At 43.3% G+C, this 26,835-nt stretch overlaps 1 protein-coding gene across 2 annotated transcripts; it reads right to left on the bottom strand.

The window, feature by feature from the left end:
- Positions 1-920: 920 nt before the first annotated feature.
- Positions 921-26,393, bottom strand: CAPN6 (calpain 6). Of its 2 annotated transcripts, none has more exons than XM_070290904.1 (13): positions 25,584-26,393; positions 18,998-19,177; positions 10,417-10,548; positions 9,165-9,373; positions 8,465-8,657; positions 7,717-7,910; positions 7,384-7,461; positions 7,092-7,278; positions 5,069-5,191; positions 4,668-4,870; positions 3,970-4,091; positions 3,105-3,241; positions 921-2,536 (listed from the first exon to the last, which is right to left on the bottom strand). In XM_070290904.1, the coding sequence occupies exons 2-13, from the start codon at positions 19,160-19,162 to the stop codon at positions 2,354-2,356; spliced, it is 1,926 nt and encodes a 641-aa protein (XP_070147005.1). In that variant the 5' UTR covers positions 19,163-19,177; positions 25,584-26,393; the 3' UTR covers positions 921-2,353. The 2 variants fall into 2 exon arrangements, with proteins under 2 accessions (XP_070147005.1, XP_070147006.1); XM_070290905.1 differs by lacking the exon at positions 25,584-26,393 and adding an exon at positions 24,895-25,239.
- Positions 26,394-26,835: the final 442 nt, after the last annotated feature.

Genomic DNA, 26,835 nt, shown 5'->3' with positions numbered 1-26,835 from the left:
ATTATCTGATTAATAATCATTATATAATTACTGACCAGCAACCTTGAGTTGTTATTTATTTATGTGTTATTTAGCCTCTCTGTTCCTTCATGTCATTTTTGAAGAACAGAGACAATGACAACACTTCATACGTTTAAGTGAATTCAGATGAGTTCTCATTTTTAAAGCATAGCGCCTGGAGTCTGACAGATAGCAGGCAATCAAAAAACTGTTAGTCCTTTTCATTTTCTACCTTTTTATTAGGGAAAAAATTTCTCATTCTTAAAATGGTAGCGCATTTGAGTTTAATCGTGATATCATAGTGCCATCTGGTGACCATAGAGAGCTATTACATCATCTGTATTGGATACTTCATTTCTGACAAAGTTTCTGCCTGGAAACACCCTGGACTTAGGAATTCATCTCTAGTGTGTCTGGGTTAGCCTTGCAAGGACAGGGAATGAGAACTGTGCTTGAAGACAGTCCTGTGGAGCTTGGGGATGCCTCCTTTGCGTGGGCATCCTCTCCTGTCGCGAGGCAGAGCTCAAGGAATAAGGAATTTTCTTCACAGCCTACCCTAAAATGGGCAGAGGTGAAGTTGAGTGTGGCAGGAGTGAGTGAAGTCTTGAATGACCTGGCCACTGTAACTTTGGCCTTGAGTCCAATCTCAGAGGGGTTTCAAAACCATGTAACCCCGGACACCACACAAATATCCCAACTAGAAAAGGAACCCCCTTCTCCAATCTACCAGCCCCACCCCCACCAGGATGAATAGAGCCAAGGCTTCCACATTCATCAGACTCGTGCCTGGACTCAGGTTACACCAAGTATCCCTTCCCTCACCCCACATCCCACCCCTTGAACAGCTCCCAAATGAGTCTCTGCAGATGGCTACTCTTGCCATCTCTCCGGTGCCGCCAAATCAAGTCAAGACTAGTCAGTTAATTAAATGTGAATTTTATTGTGCTTTGGATTATATAAGGCATTGCGGTGGAGGCAGTGGAGAAGTTAGAGCAAAAAACGCGATAGGAAAGAGAGAGCTAAAAATAATCAACAAAATAATTTTTTAAATGATTGCGTGCTAAACTAGACTAAGGGCTACAGCTATGTCATTTTATTCATTATTGCAGAAGCATTGAGATATTCTAGGAGGTGGAGGTTGGAGGATGGGGAGAGGCTTCATGGAGGATGTGGCATTTATGCTGGGCCTTGAAGGAGGGATAAAATGTTGATAGATGAAGTGGAGGGAAGAACATTTCAGAGAAAATTCTGTAGAATGACTGAAAAAATACAAGAGGACAAACAAACACCCCCAGGGAGTGATGCTTCCCAGCTGGGAAGCCTGAGAGGGCTCAAGCCCCCAGATGGGGTCTTCAGTACCAATGATATTAGAAGGCACAGGGCAATGGGCTTGTTTGTAAACCTAGCAGCAGCAGGAGGTTTCACAATGCAGTCAGGGGCCCCGAACTGGCTGAACTATGCCTGGATGGACTCTCATTCTTTGATCCTGTGTGGTCCTTATTCATCTTTCCTCTTGCCCACTGACTGCCTGAATGGTAGTTCGTGCGCGCCCATGTGCGCGTGTGTGAGTGTAGGTGTGTGTGGATGGGTGGGGGACAGAGGCTTTGTCTCCCACTGCAGCTTCTTCCACTTTTCCCTCTTGTGGCACACAGCTGGTTTCCGTGGAGCTGGAGCTCGGGCCCTTTCCACTGTCTGAGCCTCAGGGAACTCTAGCTCTTGATTAAGCACCTAGGAAGCTTCCTCAACATGAAGGTAAAACCTACTGTAGGGGGTGACTTGAATTAGGGCAGGACTACTCTTTCCAGAGGTGGAGATTGATGGTGGTGTTGGCTGATGGTGGTGGTAGTGATCGCGGTAAGGGCTGGGGACGTATGACCAGACTCTGGGTGCTGTATAAAATGCTGCTGGGACTGCTGTAGTGTTCAGTCAGGAGCTGGGATGTCAGGCTAGACCTGCTTGGCCTCGATCACCCCTTCCCCTTCCTCAATATGCCCTACAGGGGAGACATATTGGGGACCTGAAAACAGCAATGACATTGGTAGAGTATCCAGGCTGATGTTGTCCTGCTCGACTCTCACCCCTAGAAGCCCCAGAGATCTTTTATCTTGGCCAACATCTGTCTAATCTCCAGATGGGACTGTCACCTCCCCCTGTCCAGCTGCTGGAGGTAAATAGGTTATGTAGCTACTTATGCTACTCAGATCGAGAGGTATAGGGAATTTATCAGAAGAAAAGGAAAGTTAATTACTGTTAATTTTTCTCTCAAAAGATTGGTAATCTTAGATAAAATCTAGCATCTGACAGAAAATGAAAGGATGGAAGAGCTCTGTCAGGCTTCCCTGGAGCTGGACATTTAGAGCTCAGTGAGGTCATCGCTCGAAATAACCTTGAAGCTGATGTGGCCTTGTTTCACCTTGGCGGTTGGGCCACCCTTCTTACGCAGGTACAGCGACTTTAGTTCACGGCAGTCGCTGGGGTCAGCATCCAGGGTAACTTGGCCCAAGAACTGATCACAGAACTTTCGCTTGTTCCATACCTGGAGAGACAAGCCAACAGAGTGAAGGTGAGTAACCCTCTCTGTGACACTGGACTCTGCCCCTGTGGCATGTGGAACCTAATGCTGGACTTAGAAAGGGCTGTTTAAAAACCAAGGACTTTTCCCGAATACTGCTCTGAGTAGGGGGAAAGTACCTCAAAGAGCAGAGATGAAAAGCAGAGTTCAGGATCAAACTTGGCAGCTGGTCAGAAGCAGTAAGTCAGGGGAACACAGCCAAACCATAGTGATCCATCCTGACCTAGCAGGTTGAGGGCCATGTGAACTGGCATATGCTTCCCTCCATGGGAATTTGCCGTGCCTATGTTAGCATGTGAATCTGACAGCATGTGGGTTTCTAGCCACAATGAAATATGTGGAGGAGAAGATATTTAGAATGGACATTCATAAGGAAGTCAGTGATTGTGCCTAGTGGGAGGTATCTGAGTACAAAACAAATAACCCAAAATAACCCTTGCTCTGTATCCTAGTCATCTGTGATGCACTTGGGATCATCTAGTATCTAGTAGTGAATAGGAGCCACTCTGCTGGTCCCTGTTCACATCCTTACCTGAATTATAATAGGAATGTCAGTGGTCCTTCTGTAGAAAATGGCCTGGGTGTCAAAAATGGCATGAACGGTGTTCTTTTGGACAGGAGAACGAACTTCTTCCTTTCCACATTTGATGATCAAATATGGGTTTACAGCTGAAACAAAGTAACCATTATTTTGAATGCAATGATGAAAAGTCCTCTTCGTGGATAGTCAAAATGATCTCACTAAGTCTACTCAGGGACTTTTAACACAACACCTGGTTAGTAGAATGACCTAGGACTTTGGTGTCTACTTTCCTTTTCTTTTCTATATTTTATAGAAGGATATAAAAATGAATACTAGACAGGCCTCCCCCAAAGACACTTATATCCCATTTTCTCCTTTTTAATTGAATTATAGTTGATTTACAACATAGTGTTAATTTCTACTATATAGCAAAGTGATTCATTATAGCCAAAATGTTTGTTCAGGTTTTCTGTAAGATGTCGTGGAAAAACCCAAACAAACTTTTCTGTCAATCCTTTATATATATATACACATTCATATATATATCCTTTAACTATATATACATATATATACAATATACAATCCTTTAAATATATATGTATATTTATATATTTTATGTATACAATATATATACATTATTTTTAACTATTCCTTTTGATTATAGTTTATCACAGGATATTGAATATAGTTCCCTGTGCTATACAGTAGGACCTTGTTTATCTATATCCCATTTTCCTAACTTGGTTGACAGCCATTCTGACTTTTCTACATTGAAAATACCACTGGAGAGACTCATCTGTGACCATCTTTTCTAATCATATATGCAATAAGTGAAGCTGCATTTTGCTTTCCCAGACAGCCCTGCATTTCTTACTTTCATTGGCATACTTCTTCTCCAGGCCCTCAGCGCTATGCACCGTGATCTGGGTGACAACCTTGGGGTAGCCACGAGCCAGATTCCAGCAGGACATCTTGGGCATGTCCATAGTCAGCTCCCTGGAACATCAAAAGGAAGACACGTCATCCACGACGAATGCCCTTTGATGAGGAGAAAGGCTAGCCAAAGCAGACTTCATTGTTGAAAAACATGAAATGCCAAGGGGCCTAGCCCATTCCTCCCCAGACATGGCTTATGTTTTATGGGTATGTTTTCCTTTCCCCTTGCTTTAAGGCCCAGAAGATAAAGATCAGAATAGGCAGGGCTGGGGTGAAAAGGTAGCTTTGGTGACCCAGCACTCAGAACATAAGAGAGATGCAATGAGGAGGGCCAGCTGTTTAAGAGAAGAGAGAGTCAGCCAGAGAACAGAAGATAAAGTATAAGCGGAAAAACTTAGGCTATAGGCCCGTTCTCCTTAAATGGCAGCTCAGAGTGCTGAAGCCCAGACCTCCACGAGGAATTCCTCACAAACCACCCCTTTTTGAGACACAGTTCTCCTGCCATCATTTCAGTTAAACCTGACTTGCACAACTTGGCCCTCTGAGTATCCATCTAGGGGGAGAGGGCCAATGGGGTTAGGACTTGGAGGCAAAGCCCAGAATAGGAGTTGGCAGGGCTGGCCAAGGAAACGGCACCTGAGCTGGACAGGCACTTCACAGAAGATTCTCAGGAGGAACTCGCTAGTACGGCCATGTTGGAACATGGTTGGGACCAGCACGTAGTTGCCCTTCTTCAGGTACTTGCTCAGAAACACAGTGCGGGTGTCAATGTAAGTGGAGGTCCCGGCACGCTCCTGAATGTAGAGGTGGTGGAGGCGGAATTTGCGGTTCAATTCCACCTGGAAATGCAAGAGAAGGAAATGCTCCATTGCACTCATATCATAGCTGGTTTTTTTTTTTTTTTTTTTGGTTTTAGAAGATTCTAGGTCCTCTTACTAGCTTCATCCCTCCACCATTCTTAATTCCCTTAACCCCAAGGCATTCTAATTTTGACACTGTTTGCCATTACTGTCTCTGCTCCAAAGGCCTATTTTTACCTTGAAGAGCTCAAAGCCAATGATGTAATTGTCAGGTCTTCCCATGCGGCGGTAAGTGCGCAGGTCCTTTTGCTGTAGAGACATGATGACCTTGTGCTCATCCTCTGGCACAGTGAAGATGTACTAGAGAAAAGAGGCCACCAAGGAGTTTAGTTAGCACACTTCTGTTTTAGCTGGGTCAGCTCAAATGTCAGGGTGGAACACTCTACCTCTCAAAGCAGAGAGCTGGGTTATGTTCTGGGCTTTGCCACTGACCAGACAATGAAACCTTGGATAATTCATTGACTTGCTAACTGTGAATTCTAATGTTTGTTTCTCCCTATGGCATTCAGCATGTGTTGAGAGACACAACTTCATGCCCAGGCGTCTGATTCCAAAGAGGGTATGCTTTCTTTTAATCAATTATTGCTTAGGCTCTTGGTCTTTTTTTCCCCAATTATCTCCTTATTTTTAAAGTTGTACATAGGAAAAATCAAGAATATAAAGACAGAAAGCATTCTTGTTTGACTTAACCGGACACAGCAGCATTCCCCCAGGCTAACCTCTTTTTGCCATCCCAGATGTGTGACTTGTGGGAGCAGTTGGATGCAGTTCCTTGGTGAATTGATGCTTTGCTATCACTATTATAGGGAAGCTACAGGGCTGCGTTGGAGACTTTCCAAACAATTTGGGGAATCATGCCATTGGGAAGTGAGTCCAAAGGGCCTCCTATTTTTCTCTCTTCCTCTGTCTCTCTTTATCTCTCTCTTTTTCTGTTTCTGTCTCTGTTTCTGTGTGTGTATGTGTGTGTGTGTGTGTGTGTGTGTGCGTGTGAGTGTGTGTGTCTTTCTTTCCCTCCTAGAAAGAAACAGGAAACAGATGCAAAATCATAGGTTCACAAGGCCCCCATAGATCTATCCTGTGAAGACACTTAAACACTGAAGCCAAAAAAGCCCATTTCATCAGTTTGGTATATGTGCCTGACAATGAAAGCATTTCCAGGGTTGTAAATGAAGGGAGGTGGTAATAGGAGCTTTCTTCTCTTTAGGGACAATTAAGGTAGAAGGAAAAGAGAAAAGTATGAGTTAAGTAAAGCAGCCCACCAAATTTAGTATCTTTCAAAATGGCTGCCAATGAGGTTCATGGAAAGAAAACACTCATGGCTAAGGCTGCAGTACAGTCAGAATTCTTGTCTCCTGTGGGTTAGCTCATCAGCACATTTGTGGATCAAAGCATCAAGGTTATTATAGGTTCAGGCTTTGGATGTTTGTAAATTTTGCTTTGAGACCTCTAATGTGTCACCTGGCATAGCATTGTAATGGGAGGTGAAGGGAATGGGTTCATCGATATCGTAGTGATTCAAATCCTGGGACTAATGACCTGGGATTCTAGACCAGAAAAGGGAGTCATAATGAGGGGGTTCAGGAGAATCACCTGCCTGAGAAAGAGGACACATATAGTAAGTGTGCACCCCAGGGAGCAATTCGGCAGTAAAGATATAAAAAAGAATTGAGAAAGCATCAAAGGGCAGATCCTTTCTCTCCAATGTGGGGCCATCACAAGGAGGCAGGGAGTGTCAAAGCATACCAGCAATATAGCCAAGAGAGAGGCAGCCAGAGGAGGTGGCTTGGATTTGATAATGTTGCCAAATCACATCTCTGCAAAAAGACACAGTCTACTGTGCCTTACAAGCATCTGAGCCCATCCCTCTTCATCTTGGTTGATGAATATTATACAATAGTGGCCAGTGGGAGAATTGATGTCAAAGAAACATTCCAAAGTGAGACCTGGCTTCCTATTGCCTTGATAGTGAAAAGTGAAAGTGTTAGTTGCTCAGTTGTGTCTGACTGTTTGCAACCTGTGTCCATGGAACTCTCCAGGCAAGAATACTGGAGTGGGTTGCCATTCCCTTCTCCAGGGGGTCTTCCTGACCCAGAGATTGAACCCAGGTCTCCTGCACTGCAGGCAGATTCTTTACTGTCTGAGCCACCAGGAAAGCCCTATTGCCTTGATAACTTGAAGACAGAAAGAATTTGGTTCAAACCTGGGGGTTCTGCAGGAAGGTATCACGGTTGTTATAGCAGCCTCCTGAACGATTCATTAGGGGATCATCATTCACGGTCCAGCATCCCACCACCGACTCCAGCTCCTTGTGGCCAAAAAGTGGGTTGTTCACATTGCGGCAGACATTGAGTTCATGGAAGTTGCGGCAAAAGTCCTCTAGGCTCATCCTGAATGGAAGGAGTGCAGGAGAAAGAAATGAAGATGGTACTTAATACCTACCCCTGCAGTTCCATGTGAAAGCCTCAATTCTCTTAGCACAGAAAACTTCTTACCAAAACTCTCCATCATCAGACATAACAATCCCCAGGTTCTTGCGATCTGCTGCAGTCAGTTGTTGCCACTCCTCAGAACTAAAGGCAAATGAACAAAAGAATAAGCCAGTATGTTTGCCACTGATGTCCTACAGGAAGCAGGATGCCAAAGGAACAGAATGCATGAGGACTGGGACAGCTTTGTTTCACTGTTAGCTAAGTCACAGACTCCATGCCCAAGAAGGACCCACAGATGTCAGTAAGCATTGACAGCCCACTAGCAGCCTGAAGGATGGGATTGGGAGAAGGCATAGTGTTTGGGGGATGCAGCCATCAAAGTAGAAAGCCACTCACATCTCACTCCAGGGGCCACTCCATTCCTGTCTTCCCAAAGGGTTCCTCAGACGAATCATATACAGCTTCTCAGTACTGAAGACTTCCACAAGTCTTTCTCCAAGGCGGATCTTGCGAATATCAGTCATGGTGTAGGTATGGCCCTTCAGCAGACCCCAATCAGTTTCAACTTCTTGTTCCTCCTGGTCAGGAAACTGAGAACAAAAAAACATACATAAGGGCACAAGAATTGGGAGAGCCAAGGCTTGGCTCCTCCTCTTCCTTGATTGGTTTACACCAGTATGGTTGATACTAGTTCTCTTATGTACATGAAATTTGTTCCTGCTGCCTAACTTGACACAAAGCAAGGCAAGGAAAAGAAGCAAATAATTTAATATAACAACTCAAACAATACAAATGACTCCTGGTAGTACATTGATGTGAAGAGCATCAGAATTTCGGGGGACTGGTTAATTCTTTGAGCAAACAGCTATAACCTCCACATTCAGGAGCACAGGTAGGAGGAATAATTTAGCAGAGGCTATTTATATCTGCTTGAATGCTGCATCACCAGGTTGGAATGACTGGTACAAAAGGATGATACGTTACATATCCTTAGCCTCTGCACCAGGGCTCAGTGTCTATTGTTAGCTTTCTGAGTTTCACAGTGGCTTGTCTTGGATCTCCAGGGTTAGGGTCATGTTCCACACTAAATGTCATGGTCTCCTCCACTAAAAGTGAGTAAAGAGTCGTTTTGATGAGTACAAACCTCAATGGAGCAACAGATCAGACCTCCTTTGGTAAATGTCTTGTACAGTTCTTTAAACAGCTTGTACTTCTCCTCAACAAGATCAGTGTATCTTCCCTTCTGCATGTCAACAGTTTCAGCCAGTGTACCAGTGAAGTCCACAATGATATCACTGGTGGTCAGACCATCAAGGGCTTCATAACAGCCAAGGAGCCTAGGGGCAAATATGCAAAGTTATCTTTGTAAAATTATTTTTCCAAGTCTAGGACATCTCGTTCCCTCAAAATTAGAACACTGCTTGCACAGGCAGTCCTTACCAGCTAGCTTTTCTCTAGGCACAGAAGGAGAGAGATTTTGAGACCATAGTCATATTTCTAGGCTTAGGCTATGTTGATCTAAGTCCATGCATGAAACTTCTTTCTAGCAGTAAATATTAGATAAGGAGGAAATCTGAGGCCATAATGTCATGTGATCCTTAGATTAGCCTCAGAAAGGGGGCACCTTTTTGAGGGAGCAGGTAGGGGTTTAATGGAAATTGGAACAGCTTATTTCTTTCTTATCTAAAATTATGGAGGGCCAGTTCCAGGTCCAAAGCACTGCCTTGGATCTGCCTGACATCCCACCCAAAGCTAAGCTATGAGTATGAGTTCCCAAGGATGAATATGACCTTCCTTCCCTTGTGTAGCCTGACCACTGACTAGTCAACCCCCCACCTCCTTACTTGGCATAAGCTTTTTCCAACAGAGCATTCCAAAACTCATTCATGGAGGTGGAGAAGGAGAACACAAGGTCTCCATTGATGGTGGGCAGCAAGTCATCAATCACCACCTCAGTCCATTCTCCAAAATGCCAGAACCGGAAGTGAAATATCCCAGCATATTTATCTAGTTTTCGAGGGTCCCATTCCTGTTCCTTATAGTTGGGGATTGTCTGGAAATATAAGAACATTCAATCAGTCAACTTTTATACACCAGGCCATATTCAGATATTGAGATTACAGTTGACTTCTGAAAAATTCATGGGGCAACAGAAAGCACACCAAATACATTTGGCTTGGGTCTAAGTTAGGAAGTCCCTGGTAGGGCTTTTTTCCCCCACAATTTTTGCTTCCCCAGTTCAGTTTTGCTGAGAATAGTATTACCATGCTTGCACTGAATACACACAGGATCATGGGGGGCAGCAAGTTGTGGCTTAAATTATTTCCCACAGATAATCTACAAAGTCGATCATGAGAAACTGTCTACACAAACATATTCATGGTTGCATATTCAGCCCTAGAAACCAGGCATTTTAAAAGGCAAAAATTATTCAAAACACAAGGCCCCCTGTGGTTTTAGAGATCCACCCTAGAGAGTTTATGCAGATTCTATAGATGATAGATTTTATTAACGCCTTTCCACATTTTGGAAAGTCTCCTTTTAAAATTCAATTACACTTTCAGCTTCTAAAATTGTTTTTCTGAAGAAAATGCTCTACCTTTGTCCCAAATCAACACTTCATTGCCTTGAACTCTGCCTAAATGCCATAGGAATTTTTGTACTCTTAATAATTTATTAGAACCTTTTCAAGGATATATTTCCATCTTTCTCACCTTTTCTTTTATTTGTATCTGTCAGTGAATTCCTGGCTCTCAGTGGGTTTTTTTTAACCCCAGTAGGTACAGAGAGTGTAAGTATGCAGAGCTACTGAGTCAAAGTACTGCAAGTGAACAAAAGATCAACTAATACGTGTGACAAAGCAAATGGAGCCAAACATTACTGGCAGAACGCAGGTGAGTAAATGGATGTTGACTGTAAAAATCATTCAACTTTCTGTATTTGTGAAACTAAGTGGAGGAAAGTCACCTCCAATCGTGAATACTTCTGACTTCAAGAATTAAACAAACTAAGAAAGTTACGAGCTGACTTTTCCTAAAGTTACTAAAGAAGACAAGAAGGTAGAAGTCAAGTGAGGTCCTGCAGAAAAGAGAATACCTTTGTCCAGTGACACTCCTGAACAGCCAAACAGGAAAATGCAGAGACCATTGGCTTGTGCCCCAGTCTCCCTTGGGTCAGCTGGTGGTTGCTGATGTTGCCCACAATCAGACGAGGGTCATCACAGATGTCCTGTGGATACAACAATTGGTTCTAAGAATCTGAGCTGTGTTTCCCATCAGACAGTGTGAGCTCAGCTGCACAGGACAGACCTCACAGATGAGGTAAGATCAAAAGACGACCAGGACTTCCATGGGTGGGAGAAAGGGAAGGTTGTGGGGTGGTGAGAACAAACACAAAGCAGTAGATCATCAAGCCACAGGAAAAGGGTCATGGGAGGGGGTGGAAGGAGAGGGTGAGAATGAGACAGGATGAAACGTGCTGGTGCCCTCAGACATAGTTTTTGCAGTAGCGGCCAGCTTGTAAAGAGGAGAGCAAGGGATTAGCACATTACATTTTGATCCTATTTGTCAGGATGAGATTTCCTGAAGTGCCTGTACTTGGAAGGGTGATTGCATTTAAAAGACAAGGTCTGATGGAGGTGGACATTAATACTTCTCCCTCTCTAGGAAAATTAGTTAGGAGACCTTATATATGAAATCCATTCCTAATAAAAAGCAAAGGCAACAGTGGTCTCCATGGCAACTAGATTTCCCTACATCCTTGGATGAATTACAGATGGCAGCGGCACTAATAGCAGGTGGTAATAGACTGTTCTGAGGAGCACTTCAACAGACACTCTTTTTGTCCAGTGGATATTCCAAGGGAGGCTGGACAGACTGGCTGCAGTATTTGCTAGGGGTGTTATGTGTGTCTTTCCCTAATGTATCATTAGTTGTGCCATTCCCACTGCAAGGAGGAAAATGAGGCCCAAATAATACAATTACAACACGAAGTAATAGAGGCATTTTCAAAGTATAACCAATGCCTGAAGGAAAGATCCCCAAGTTTCCCTTCTGGGAGGTGGAATAATTTGAATAGCAGTGGCAATGCTCAGGTTGAAGCCTTAAGAATGACTAGAGTTAGCAATTGGGCACAGGAGTGGTACGGAGGTATAATGAGTAGAGAGACAGGCATGGATAGAGGCATAGCCACATACATGACACTGTATAATTGAAGACACGTTTGCGTGACTCAGAGTATCAGCCCTTGGAGAGTTCAAAGGCAGGAAATACCAATGAAGTCTTGGGTAGTTGGAGACAGCTTCGTGGAAGAGGCCTTTGGCCAGTACCTTGACATTCTGCTTACCCAGCAGAAAATAAATCCTAGTCTCAAATGGAAAGAAAATCTAGACATATATCCTTTAAAAAATTATTAAATAGACATCTATATTTTTCTGGTTCTCAAAACTCTTTTTAAATGGACATAATTCCCTTTGATGAAGGGTCTGGTCTACAGAATGAAACATTCCATATATTCTTTAAAAGCCAAAATAACTCTGGAAAGGAACAGACATTCTGGGCAAGGACAAGACCAAACTGAAGATTAATTGGTCATCCTTTTGCCAAAAGGAGAGAGTTAGGTGGGTCGTCAACTTTGTATTTTCTGGCATTTTCTTTTAGGTGTCTCATCATTGCTTTTTTGTCTTAGAAGAAGACAAAATTTTTTCGTGAGTTGGGAACTGCCTGGTTTTTTCTACTTATGGAGCATAGAGCAGGTGTGTTGGGTGAATTCAGTTTTAATATTCTTTCTCTTCTGTTTGTTCCTTTGCCCTTTCTAAGATGAAATGAAACCCAATTTTTCCTTTCTGAGCTATGCATTACCATTTTATGCAGAGCAAGATGAAAAGTTATACCATGATTTCCTGGACTTAGATAATCCATATAATAATTTCCTAGCATGAAAAATCAGTAATGTGAACACTGATATGTGGAAAAGTGTGCTTTTAGGTTATTAAGGCAAATTACTTGCTGGTTTTGTGTGGAGTTATTAGTGGTTGTGGTCACATTAGTCTTGAATTTCCACAAGGCTTTCATTCATAGCAGGGATCTAGGCTCAGCAAACACTTTTGGTATGTCAACTTCTATTTAAGACCTAAAGGATCATATAAATAAGCGAAGAGACATGGAAGCAGAACTCAAATAGAGGCACTGTATAATTATTCTCTTGTTGACTACTCTGAAGGTGATTATTTTATATACAATGTGTGTGTATGCATGTGTGTGTGTGAGACAGCACGTACGTGCATTTGAAAAGCTATGTGTAATCATGGGAGAATATATATTTGGGCAAAGGAAAACTCACCTTATGTTCCATTTCCTCTCATAACCTGACCCATGCCCCAGTTTTACTTCACCACTCTTCATACATGATGGGTGGCTATTTAACAATGGGTTTAAAAAAATAAGTTAACAGTCCATAGACTGTCAAGCCTGAAAGGAATTTAGAGACTAGTCAACCTGTTTATTTTACGAATGAGGAAACAGGCTAGGAGAAAGGCAGTAACTCACCCCTCCTGGCATTCAGCTACTTAGTAGAACTAGGATTAAATCTTCAGATTCCTCACATACAGATAGAGAAAGAATCTCTAAACATCAACTAGCCCATCCTTTTCCCTTTAAGTTTATTAATGGCCACCATGTAAAGGATAATACTGTGCAGTTCTTCAGGGGTGGAAATACAACCAGCTCTCTGTCATCCATCCCAGGGTTTTATGTCTCTGCTTAATGCTCCCCGAAAAGCTCTCCCCCAGTCTGGCCTAAGACATGTTTTAGCTTTTGGTTCCAGGCTAAATATAATATTACCAATGAGCTTTAATCTCCTCAACCTCATCCACTAAATATGAATCAAACTCTTATGTATGTCAGCACCATGATGTGAAACATGGGAGAACATTTTTATCAAGCCACTTTTTTTTTTTTTACCTCTTTAAGGAAATGAGACTAGAAACAGCTAAGGAGGTAAGAAGGGTAAAGGGTAATGAGCCAATACAAATCTACAGCCAAGTGGACTTTTTGGTGACAAATTTGAAAACAATGAAATGGCTTCTCATTGCATTTTCCCCTAGATTTGGACAACTGGGTATAATTCATGTCGGGGTAAGGAAGCAAGGCTGGAGAAATTTTCCTGTAAGTCAAAGCTGAGATGCAGAGTGCAGATGGGACATGTCAGCCCAAGCTCTGCTGAAATGGTAGGGAGTGGAGTTGGAGGAGAGGTCACAGCTCACACAGTCACATATTTGGGTGGCTTGAGAAGTAGGAAGATTGCTGAACCCCTAATGGTTCCCAGCTGTGTTGGCGTACTCAACATGATCCTGGAACTGGGCTGTTTCTCAAGGCAAATCACTTATTAGCAGGAAAACACACAACTAGGAAGTCAAGCACCAAGAGTAAGTCCAGGAATGTTCTCTGCAGACCCCCATCCCGGAGCCAAAGGCTTCTACAAGCAAAGTAGCGTCTCTAGGCAATATGTTGCCTTAGCTGAGCACCGAAAGACCCTCTCATTGTCCTCACCTCATCTCCCCTCCCAGACTCCTCGGGGTCGGGGGAGAAGGGGGCTTACCATTATAAGGTTTGGAGCCCCCTCAACTGTATATGGCACTTACCACATCCACATCTTTAGTGATTTTTTTTTTTTTACACAGGTGAAATTTGCTGACAATAAACACTGAGGTCCAGGGTAAACCTCAAGAACCACAGTAAAGTGAAAGGCTGCCTAGAAAACCAGCGGCCAGAAGAACAGAGGCACTCTCAAAAGCGCTACGGACTGTCCAGCAGTCCTGTGGGACTGGGGTCAGGGTGGACACTTACAAGTGAGGCTGGCCCTGTAGCAGGTACATTACGAGTAAGTCTAGGATTCTAAGTCATCCTGAAAGGCCTAGGGTTTCCATTCGGGATCCGAGGGCTTTACCAGCTAGTTCAAACAGTTATGTTATGCTTAGAAAAGTGTACCATCTCTGGACACAACATGTAGGTGGACTTCCTCTCAGGGGCAACGTTGGCCCCTCTGCTAAAGGAATTCACTTTCCAGAAACATGGGTTCTATCCTTAGGTTGAGAAGATCCCCCTGGAGAAGGAAATGGCAATCTACTCTAATACTCTTGCCTGGGAAATCCCATGGGCAGAGGAGCCTGGTGGGATATGGTCCATGGGGTTGCAAAAGAGTCACACATGACTTAGTGACTAAACCACCATCACCACCATATGTAATCTACCACCGAGGCTTGTGTATCCAGCTTCTAAAATCTCCTCTCCTCCTTTTCCTTCCATTCCTCCCACCTTTGCTTTAATACAGAACTTCATCAGCCTCTTCCCATACAAGGTAGCAAAATGGCCCCCAGGGAGAGTACTCCCTGGTGGAAGACCCGAGCAAGGTCAGTGGTAGTGGAGGCTGAACTCAAAACTTGACCAGAAGAGCTAACAGATCTTGTGCAGGTGCTGGGCCTTCTCCCACTACTGGCTGTGCAAATCCCTACAAGGCCTTGCTCCATTTTAGTTGGAGATTAGTTGAGTCTGACCCGAGGACACGATTGTAGTAGGGTGTGAGTCAGTCAGGAAAAAAAGCCAGAGGCAGGCTGGAGGGGAGAGTGGCTGGAGGGAGCTGGAGAAGAGACTTTCTGTGGGAATTTGGTGGTTAGATTTGAGCCTAAAAATCCTACCTGCCATTTTAGGATCACATGGTAACTCAGTGGAACTCAGCTCTTCAAATTTTCTAAGGTCCAGGAGGACAGGAAAGCCCAGGAATACAGGTCTCGGGGAATATACCTGTGTACCCAGGAAGCAAGGCCAGTAGCTGGGGTCATTGGACCAATGGAGGCCTTAAGGAGAAGGATTTTCCTCTGGAAGATATGGGCCAATGAACTGGCATTGAACAACTGAAAAACCTTCTCATAATCCCTGTCAATCTAAAATGGCTCTTCAGGACACAGCAGAGAAGTGGCAAGTGGGAAAAAGAGGAGCTCAATCCTGCCCTAGGATGGTGGGGCTTGACTGCAGTTGGTTGGTTCAATTAGCAGTGATGTTTACAGACATGGAGGCCATTCAACTCGGGAGGGGCAAGAGACAGAAAATTCCAGGTTAATCGTGCTTCTTCCCTTTTAGAGTCTTCAAAAAATAACCCTGCTTGCCAATGAGGCAGTGAGTCCAACGACCCATTGGGTCTTCCTGAGCCAGTTTAGAGAGGTCTAGGGCTGTCTCTCAGCTTTCCTAATGGGAAGCCAGAGAACTTTGACGTGGTTCTTGACCACAGGCTTGGCCTCCACTCTGACTGGAAACTACTCTCCAGCTTTTTGAAGATTCAGATGGTCCAGAGCCTTGTTTCTTCCCCTACTCCCCCTCCGCAAGAGGCCCCCCTCCCCAACCACTTCAATACACCATGATCTCCCCTTCTTTAAAACCCTATGTTGATTTACTGTCTGTATGCCTAAAGTAGCATTTCCTCTATCCAGCATTCATTTATTATTTAACTCTTTGATAGCTCAATATCTATCTCTTCAACTATAATGGGAGTCCCTCATCTCAGATCTTGTCTGTATCTTGCATAGAAGCTGGCATAGAGTAAGTGCTACATAAATATTTCTCAACTGACTCTCCCTTTGGGCTGAATAAAGACTAAGCTCAGAGTATGCTCTCAAAAGGGAGGGTATGGGTCAGTTAATGGATGTGCAGCATCAACATGGTGAGGAGGAATGTGAGAACTCACTGGAGGGAAGCTATGTATTTTATCAAAAGACACACAAGCAAATCTATGTTCCTTACATGGCAGTGTGGTTGAGTAAAAACTAATACAGGCTTTGAAGTCAAACATGGATTCAAATCCCAGCTTGTTAGCAGTCCACACCTGGGAAAATTCTTAGCTTCTTCCTGAGACACAGTTTCCTCATCAATAAAATGAACATAGTATCTATCTTTCTTTTTCACACTGGGAAAAAAGAATTATATCAAAGTGAATTTTTCAATACCTACCTTGCTTTGCTGTTGTTGTTTAGTTGCTAAGTCATTTCCAGACTTTTTGCAACCCTAAGGACTGTAGCACACCAGGCTCCTCTGTCCATGGGATTTCCCAGGCAAGAATACTAAAGTGGTTTGCCATGTCCTCTCCAGGGGATCTTCCCAACCCAGGAATCAAACTCGGGTCTCCTGCATTGCAGGTGGAGTCTGTAACCACTGAACTACCGGGAAAGCACCACTTACCTTGCTAAGCCATTGTAAATTAGTATGGCATTTTAAAAAATGTATTGAAAACTCCACACACAGTATTTGGGCAAATAGCAGCCAAGCCCTAAATGGCGATTCCTTCTTCTGCGTTCCCCTTTTCCCTTCTCTTTCTGACACTCCCTTATCTCCAAAGGAGTATCACTTACCTCAGAGGCAAGATGGAAGATTGCCTTGGTTATTTAAGTTCTTTCTTCAGTGCTAATCCATCTAGGACTCAATCCACAGAATTTGAAAGATGAAGGCAAAGGACGAAGGTCTGAGCCAAGAAAGAGTGGGGAGGATGTGCCTAAAGATGGGCCAGTACAGGAAGCACTGCTGGTTTGGTTCACAACTGGGGAACGGCTTCATGTTGGCTTGTGATTTTATGGCCCATCAGATCCCCTGTCACCTCCTCCAGGACCTCACCCCCATCCGTTATCCCTTCTTTCTTCTGAGTCTTTAATCTCTTCTACTTTACTATTTCTTCCTTAGCTTATAAATATGTTCAAGTCTGTCCTATTTGCAAAAGACACCCTCCCCTAGAAAACCTCCCTCAATTTCCTGCTTTCTTTTCAGCTACTTCTAGCCTACTGACCTCTGTTTTTTTTTTTCATAACCAGTTATCAAAACAGAGTGATGGCGCTGAATATCACCATCCAGAGTGGCTCTCAAACAGCATATTTTCTATTTTCTTCATGTGTTTTGGGGGAAAAAAACTTACCTCTCTCTGTACTGAATGTATGGCTAATGAATTCTGCTCATGTTTTCCAGGTTTGTTGATAGGTCAGTGATCTACAAGGGTGTCAATAACTGGAGGCATAGAAACCCAGCAGGGGTTGTAATTTTCCTTCTGATGGAGAGAACTTCTCCAAGTCATATTCTCAATGGCTATCATACTTTATGGGCAAAAACAGAGACATGCCTTTGAATGATAAAGAAGACAAGCAACTTAAAGTGATCCATGTGTCTTGGCACCCCCTGGTGGCAACCTACATAAAGTGAAGTAGCTCATGCAAGAATCCCTTTTAGGAGTTCAAGTTGTGGAAATTGACACTAAAGAGTGACATAGCTTGTTCATTGAAGAATGCAAATCTTGAGTTGCTGACTGAGATGGTTCCACAATAATGCTCAAAAAGGTATAATCATGAAATAAGATCAAAAGGTCTTCAGGATATTGTGAAGGTCTACGAATTTGCATTTCATAACAACCCTAAGTAACCTGTATACCTGGTCACCCACTTCGGGAAGGAGCCCAGATTGAATATCCTTCTATCTTGGTAGACTCTTTAGATTTAACCAGGTTACTATTTATTCTCCAAATGCCATCATCCTATCATTTTATACATTGACCTCCTGCTCACATAGGACTTTTGAAGGGATTCTGACACTTGCTTTAGAGATACCATCTACAAATGCTCCACAGAGAACCACAGTAACTATTAATAAGTGGTGAGAGAGCTACAGTCTTACTTGGATCCCACGTTGCTAATAGTGGGGGATGCAGATGATGATATCTAAAGAGCAGCAAAGAAGCCTTCCTCCCCCCGTTCAAACTCCATCTTGTTCCTGTTGAGTTCTTTTCATTTATGCTCACCATATATAAAGAGTAAAGAAAAGGTAAAGAATCTGCCTGCTATGCAGGAGACCTGGGTTCAATCCCTGGGTTGGGAAGATCCTCTGGAGAAGGAAATGGCAATCCACTCCAGTATTCTTGCCTGAGGATCCCATAGACAGAGGAGCCTGGTGGGCTACAGTTCATGGGGTCACAAAGAGTCGAAAATGACTGAGTGACTAACAAACCTATATAAGGAGTTTTCTCCTTACTGGTCTGAGATTATCTTGAAGTTGCTGTGAGTGGTAACTTAGTAAAGAGATGAGAGTAGAGCTTTTTGAGTTACCATATTTACTCAAATGAACTTCCGAAAGAAAACAAGAACAGTATCTCTTTTGGTTCTTTCTAAATTACTAAATCTGATACAATGTGATTAAAATTCAAGATTCCTCATGTTAGAGTCAGAAGCCCATATCAATAAAACTTCTCATTATAAAGTTGTCTGCTGGGAATTTTTAGGGGCAGTGACAATATTCTAATACTATAGAATTATGGATGTATGTCACTATACATTTGTCCAAACCCCTAGAATGTATACTAGGAGTGAACGCTAAGGTCAATAATGAACTACGTGTGATAATGCTGTGTCAGTATAAATTCACCAGTTGTAACAAAAGTACTACTCTGAGAGGCGGTGTTTATATGGGAAATCTCTGCACCTTCCTTTAAATTTTGCTGTGCTCTAAAAACATAAAAAGGATACTGTGGTATAAAAATTAAAGTTGTCTGCTAAATTGGTCTATACACAGCAGGCTGTATGAGTGAAATAGTGAACCAAGTAGAATTGTGGTGAAAGAGATAAAGAGGAAGACAGGAATTGAAACCACAAAGTTACCTGGGGACGTTTCCATATCACCTTTCCAGGAAGCAGTCGGTTGTAGAAAAGTGAATCATTCTCAGGCAAAAAGGTTGGATCACAGAAAAGTCTACCATCCCTGATGCATTCCTGCTTCAGTTCCTGGTACTTCTGGTTTTTGAAGAACTTCAGAGGAGGACCCATAATGTCAAACTACGTCTAGAATGAGAAAACTGTTGTTATTGAGGGAAGAAGTTCTCAAGTTTTTGAAAGATTATATGAGATTAGACCAACAGATGCCATCCCAGTGATTTATTCCTGGATCTAGGCAACTTGAGTTTAGTTTTAAAGGAGAAGTCACCATTGTCAGGGAAAGGAGATCTCAGACTCTGCAACAAATTAGCTTGGGGCTTGGGGTAAGGCATCCAAATCATTTCCAGGTCTCAGTTTCCTCATCTGTCAAATGGGTTAATATGCACTTTAACAATCTTACTGGAAAAATAGATAATAAATGTTAAGATTGAGAGTTAAACACGAGCCATTATAATTTAAAGGGCAATGTTCCAGTTTCCACTGGCAGAGACAAGTTCAATCACAGAACAATTCCGAATTTGAAGAGAAAGTGGAAAAAATAACTTTATTATGTTCAGAATAATTTGGTGCCTTGAAGGGCCACACACTTTGTGCTTGAGGAAGAGAAACAGCCCCTTTCACTTCTAACGAGCCCTTTTACACAATTCCTTTCCTCTTATCATTAAAGAGTTCTGCATTATTACTGGCCAGGGAGACTGACACAAAAAACAGAGCTCAGCAGATGGCCTCCAAAGACAAGGAAAGATAGAAAGTTTGTATGTGTCTTTCTTCTTAAAAGTCTAGTGTGCAATCATTTGCCTGCGATAAAAGGCAGACTGTAAAATTCAATTACACCAGTTCGGTAGACTATAGATTCTTATCCCATGGCAATACACTGTTGCTTTCTTTTCTGAAAAAAAAAAAAATCATGGCTAAATAGAGAATTAATACAGTGGCTCTTTAGGCAATGTCTATCAGAATGCCCCACACTCAGATGTCCCTAACAACTGGTTTTTATGAGGGTAATTGGAAAGGCAAATTTGATTTTAAATAGCTGGGTTTTCAATGCCTTTTCATGATTCACAAAGATATATTTGTAGTGATTTTAATGATCCTCTCATGACAGTCAATGTTTAAATGTGCAGGGATGTAAAATTTATATGGCACCAAATATTTCAAAAATTTATTTTAAGGGTAACTGTGTCTACATTCTGTGATTACATGAGGGGTGAAACAAAAGAATCAGGCTAAGGTCAGAGTATCTGCTAAAAAATGGACCAAATTTGGCAGGAAGCTAATCAGCACTTTCAAGAGTACCTGTGTAGTAACACAGTTCAAAACTTAGTTATTAATGAGGCAGTTGCTATTTTATAACAAGTGTAATATTAATCAGACCTCTTTATCTCATTTTGTGTTCCTTCAGCATTACTTTGAAATGCCTTACTGGTGAAGAAGTCTCCCCACTTGAAAACCGTAAAAAATCTTTAATTTGATGTTATTTTCAACCTCCAGTATATGTAAACAAACTTACCCTTTCTCTGAAGCCAAGGACTAAGAAGCTGAAAATAATTCTTTCCACAAGTACTTGTTTATTGGAAATTGTTTTTCAAACAGAAGGCTACAGGACGCTGCAAATACCAAAATGCTTTCAGTCTTCAGGTTTAAGTCTGTCTATAGGTTTGAAATATTAATGTTTATTTCACTGTATGTGAAATCCTGGATGGTATCAGTAATACTTTTCTGTTAAGCAGCATCGGAACCAGTCTGAATGTGTGCCCAGGCTCCCTTCTGGAGTCTTTTACAAATGGATCCCAATTTTCACGTGTGCTCAAATTTATAACAAACACTACTGTGCCTCTTGGCTTTTCCTGGAAGGTTGGGTGGATTGCCAGAGGCTGGGGACCACAAATGGGGGGTCGTCTGGGGTAATTAAGATATTTAGTTTGCTAGAGCCTCCTGGTCCCGGAACATTTTGGATAAATGAGTATTTCCTGTTCTTGGGAAGCCCCTCTGCCCCTGCCAGTCTCCCTTGTTAGCCGGTCAACTGGGGAGGCAGGCAGGAACCTGCAAATGGAATCCCCATTATATCAAGAGGGCCTGTCTACAGACAGGAATGGCATCAACTGAGAAGAAAATCAAGTTTAATTTTCAAAACTGGTATGATCCCAGTTGACTTTAACAGAGGCAGGATGTACAGCTGGTGCAGATAATTCAGGCCTTTGAGTGAGGGCACAAGTATTCTGGAGGAGCACAGGAAATAAGGAAAAGCAACCTACCAGCCTCAACTTTGACTGGTTCTGGTTAGAGTACAATTATAGTCCCACGTCCTGTTGGACTTGCAGACTAGAATCGACCCCAATTTCTGATTAGGCAGCAGGAGAACTATATTCCATTTGTTGTGACCTTGGTTTCTTTGTGCCTCAATTTTCTCATCAGGGGAGTGGGGCTATTTATCCTATCTTTACTCTGTGGCTGTCCCTAATGAGATGGTTAGTGTATAGGTTTTTGAATACAAAGAAAGGGCTCCATAAATGCAAAATATACACTGTAAGCCCTCTCACTGCTTGGCACAGAGCTAGGCATACAACCATCATTCAGGAAACATTTGTAAAATGGATGAATGCCTTATGGAGAAAATTCATGTTTGTGTGGCAAATTATTGCTTGATGGGTGCATTTCAGCTCATATTCCCTTCATGAAAGCTGTGTTTAGTAGATGTTATCTGGGTCCTTCATTTTGTATCTTCAGAAATGGCTGCTCAGACAAGGAGCAGCTAGAAAATGGTGGCTCTGTGACACCAGATTTAGTGTCCTGACTTTTTCCACACCACACTGCTTCCTTTGCTCACTGTTTTCTTAAATAAGGGTTTGTTTTTTTTGTTTGTTTGTTTGTTTTTAGCTCAGATGAGGAAAACCCTCCAAAGTAAACATGATACCTAACTTTGAGGCACTCTGCCTAGAATTTATTGCCGTGGTGAATATTTAAAAGGCCCTTTATTTCCATGGTTTGATAAGCATGGGAGAATCTGAACCCTTCATATCCCAAGGTTCATCCCATTGCATCTCAGAAAATTTTCAGAGACTCAGAAACTTGGAATTGGGTTCATCATCAACAACTTGCCCTGTCAGGGCATAAGAGAGTGAAGAAGGGAATGTTCCTTCTTTGCTAACTTGCTGCATCCAGCTGTGAAGATCAGGGAGCCTCTAGGTTAAAGACCACATATAGGAAAGTCGGTAAACAGAATCAAAGCTGGGGCTGCTTTGCATATCAACGAAAGAGAGCCTTCAGCTAACGAAGGGAACGGAGCGAAAGGAACCTTCGCATTTAAGAAGAGGGACCTTGCGTCTCAGACGGCTAGTATTATGGGAGGCTGGGTGTAAAAGAGTGTGGAGTTTTGTATTGAGATAATGGTCTTCAGCCGTTCTGTTTGAGCAGGGCTCCTCCACACCCCAGGGTGTGGTGAGTTCAGAATTGCCAAGGGAAATTGAGGGAGCCTGCCACATAGAACACGAGGTCGCACTTAGGAGAGGGAGCTTTTGCTGCTCCCTCAACTGGAAAGCTTGGGCAGCTGGACAAACTCTTAAGAGGAAAATCGCTTGTTCTTTACCTGTGGGTCAGCCTTAGAGTAGAAACCAGATTTTGCTCTAAGAAGTGTATTCTTCTCAGTTTATTCAAGAGTGATGATCAGATAGGAGAAATTCAGTCTGCGGTTTATAAACTGGTTTCGATTGGGATGAGAGAGAAGGGAGGGGAAGGCATTTAAGGAAGGGAGAGAGGGAGGGAAGGGGGCCCCTGGGGTGTTGTTTCTGGCGGGTTTCTCCTTTCCCCCCAGTTTTCCCCATGCGCTCTACTTGGGGCACATTTCGAGGTCAAAGCAATTAGGTGTTTGCGGAGCAAATTGAACACTCAAGACTTGACTCTGCCCTGACATGAAGTCACAGCCACTTTCAGCACAGTGAGCGACCCCTTATCCTCACTCCTGCAGCTGTGTGGGATGAGAGAAACAGGGCTTGTAGAAGGAGAATTAATAAAAATCCAGCATCCACATGTTATATGGCAGAGTATGTTCCGGGTCCACACAGGCAGAGGCATAGCCACACCTGTGGGCACATATCTGCTGTGGGGAACATACGGCTGTTCTGATTCAAACAGTTGGCCAGATATCCTGAGGTCTGAAGTGTTAGTGTTAGTCACTCAGTTGTGCCCGACTCTTTGCGAACCCATGGACTACAGCCCACCAGGCTCCTCTGTCCATGAGATTTTTCCAGGCAAGGACACTGGAGTGGGTTGCCATTTCCTTCTGCAGGGGATCTTCCCAACCCAGGGACTGAACCCAGGTCTCCTGTGCCGCAGACAGATTCTTTTACCGACTGGGCTACAAGGGAAGCCCCCACAAAAGTCGTATGACCCAAACGTACATAGGACACATCTACTCTGCCCAGAGAGAAGACTCTGTTCAAAGAAATTCCAAGAAAAACAGAAAACACAATTTCCTTTAATTACGTTGTTGCAGACCTCTATAAAAAAAAAAAAATTCAAAATCCTACAAAGAGCACAGGTAGTCAGGAGATCCAGGGTCAAGTCCCAAATACCATCATTTAGTGTAAATCACATCTCTGTCCCTCAGTTTCCCCATAAGAGCAATGGGACTAAAACAGCTGTCCCATTCACTTCGGGGTGTTACTGGGGACAGCTAAAAAAATTAGGAATATGAACTTGCTTTTTAACTATTACAGAGAAGACCAATGTAGGGCAGTAGTATTAGGAAACACTCATTTTGAGCAAATTAAATCTTTTTCTTGTCCTTATTGGGAAATGAGGATATTTAATCATATATAAGACACTCACAAACATTCAAAAGACCAATGTAAAATGGCCCCTCTGCCTTTCAATACCTCCCCTCTGTTCCACCTCTCCATTCTGGCTGATTTGCCCCCCTAACCCTTTTCTCCCCCTCTTGGCTTGAATAAGCCCATCCTATAATTCTAATTTTACAGTCTTTCAGAAACCTACTTTCAATTTTTCTAGAATGTTATACTGGATGGACTCTTAGAGGCAGATTGCTTAGTCCAATTCCTTGCTTTTACAGGGAAGTAAAGGGACTTGTCCAAGGTTACACAGTTAGTGACTAAAACCTGGACCTCCTTACTCGTCGTTTTCTTTGTTTTTAACCACAGTTTTTTAAAAGAAAGCGGAGCTTGGGGGAGCATGCAAACGCAAAACCTGAGGACATCGCTTGTGAAAATGTGTATTGTCCTCTTCATATGAGAATGCACTCAGGAGTTTTGTTTTTGAATTGCTGTCAGAAGGTGAGATGATTTCAAATCAAGGCTAATCAAAGAAACACTGTTTGGGGGTCACAAAGGGGCTTTTTCTGCTTTTAATTTGGGAACTGAAAACACCCAAGGATACAGAAAGCCAGAAAGGATACAAAAAGCCTGCTTTTTAACCTATTCCTGACGACACAAGTGCTTAGACTCCCTTGCCTGCTAAGGACTCAAGGATAAAGAAAGAATGCTATTCAAATCCAAAGTATTCATACAGGCACACGCGCGTGTGTGCGCACACACGCACAGACACACAAACTGCAAGAGGAATGCCAGTTAGCCGTCCTCCATAGATTCTTTTTCTACATTCCTTCAGACTATAACATGTCCTTAATGTCACAACAACGATTAGCAAATGAGATATTAGCTGATTTTCGATAAAAACATTAATACAGACAAAGGATACTTTATCTTGAAGCCAGAAGTGACTGTCAGAATGGCAGAACCTGTTGAATTTTCCTCCGTGCTTTTCACTATATTTCAAGCCCCAAATCCTCAGAACTAATTTTCAATTGCAATGCTCCAGTCCCTTCTCACCTCAGCCTGCTCTGGTCAAGTGGCCCTGCTGAGCCCCAAGAACAGGGCAGTTCGGGGTTGTGGAGAGAGTCCCAGCTGAAAATCAAAGTTTAAACCAATGCAAAAATCAGAGGAAAATAAAACCAAGGCTATCCTGAAATTGTTGAGATCAACCTGTCACCAGGACAGGAGGGTCCCAGCTCTGCAGACAGGAAAGACCTTACAGCCATTCCCTCCCGCGCTGCAGTGCACCGTCCAGGCACCCCACTGCCAAGGCTTAAAGACCTTGTGCACAGAGTGTGGCTCCAAGATTTTGCCTGCATTTCCACAATGTGTCCATGGTTGGGGATCAGTAGAAGCTAGAATAAAGCCCTGACAATGTGGTCTCCCTCCTACACTAGCCTCCCAGGAATGGAAAATTAAAAAAAAAAAAAAAAGACAGCAACCAAACAAACAAACCCTGAGCAGATATCACCAGAAAAATCTCATGGTAATACCCACCTTAGACATACCAAAAGAAGCAATCCAAAATTCCATTAGTTTTGAAGTTTACAAACTGTTATTATGCACACATATTCAATCCAGACAAACTGTAAAACGATAGCTGTGGAGTTTACCTATAAAGTTCAAGTTTCTTCACTTCATTTAGATACTCAGTTATCCAGCAAATAAGATTGCGGGATGAGTTTGTGAATGTCTGCTCTCCTCACCTGAGTTATCCCAGGAGACTTGCTGCTGCTGCTGCTGCTGCTGCTGCTGCTGCTGCTGCTGCCGCCGCTGCCGCTGCTGCTGCTCTGCACCAGGTAACCCCTACAAAGTCTGTCCAGTAAGTGCGGCTGAACAAAGATTCTGGCTTTCTTAACCTGAAAACTATTTGGGCTGTACCAAGCTCTGCTCACAGGGGGAGGTGCCCTGCATTAAATTCAGGAGACTTGGCCCCGCCTAACAGTCAGAAACTGATCCTGAGTCATGAGGAAAATCTGGAAAGTGCCCCTACCAGATGTGCAAACGGGATGCCCACTCCAGATCCACCCACCAGAAAATTGAAACAAAACAAAACAGGAAAGCCATGTTTGAAAGTGCTTTTTGTTCCAAGGAGAAAGAGGACTTTTCAGGAAGGGGTCTGAGAGATTTCTGGCTTTTCCGTCCCAAGGTTAAGAGTGCAGACCTGAGCATGACTCAAGGGAGGACATGGAGAGAAAAATCTCGAAGTGCCGGCAAAGTTCTGGTGGGCTCAGCTGCAGTCCCAGCCCTGGTACACAGATCTATGCTGGTGATGAACCCCTCAGAGAGTGGGTGGGAGTGAAATAGGACCTGGTGCGGCACAGGGAAGAAAAGGTTGTTTTGTAAAGCAATAAGTTACCTCTGGCCAAGGGCAGAGAGAGGGTAACAGTAAGAGGAAAGCAAGTGGAGTTTGACTCCATGGCAGCTGGAAGAAGCCTAATTTCCAGCAAAGGGGCTGTGGAGAGTCTGTCTGGCCATGTTTTGTGTAAAGCAGAACCAATAACTGGGTTTGCACTGTCGACCAAGAGGCTTCAGGGAGATATTCAGAGCCCTGTAAATACTATAGTGCACCCTCGCTAGGGCCCTATCCCCTGAGACATTCCCTGGGCCGCAGTTCCAGGGACTAGATTCTCAAGTTTTCTTTGTTTCAATTTTCAGAAAGGGTGAGGGCTCCATATCTCATTCCCCAGCTCTCTAACCTCTGATCTGAAATTACCACCCTCTGCGCCATCCCTGCATCAAATGTGCTGCTGGCTCATTGAGTCTGAGCGGGGAGAGACCAGGAAGGAAAGGAAGTGTGCTCACCCTATGCACTGGCCCATACCAGTATTTTCATGAAACAGATGTGAGCAGTTCTCTAATTCTGGTGTCTGAGACCTCCTCCTTGGCACTTCCCCACGCTCCCTCTGTGCCATCTCACCCTGTATGCCAAGACTGAAATTGAACGAGAAGTATGAG

This window comes from Ovis canadensis, chromosome X (assembly GCF_042477335.2).
Source record: "Ovis canadensis isolate MfBH-ARS-UI-01 breed Bighorn chromosome X, ARS-UI_OviCan_v2, whole genome shotgun sequence".
Taxonomy (NCBI): Eukaryota; Metazoa; Chordata; class Mammalia; order Artiodactyla; family Bovidae; genus Ovis; species Ovis canadensis.
Note: the sequence above shows the minus strand (reverse complement) of the source record. Positions and strands in the feature narration are given on the sequence as shown.

Coding starts and splice junctions, on each gene's coding strand:
- CAPN6 (XM_070290904.1), bottom strand. CDS start 19,162: ATGGGTCCTCCTCTGAAGTTCTTCAAAAACCAGAAGTACCAGGAACTG. Junction 9,374..10,416: donor AGGAGTGTCACTGGACAAAG/GTATTCTCTTTT, acceptor TTATATTTCCAG/ACAATCCCCAACTATAAGGA. Junction 4,092..4,667: donor GAAGTGCCTGTCCAGCTCAG/GTGCCGTTTCCT, acceptor TTGATGTTCCAG/GGAGCTGACTATGGACATGC.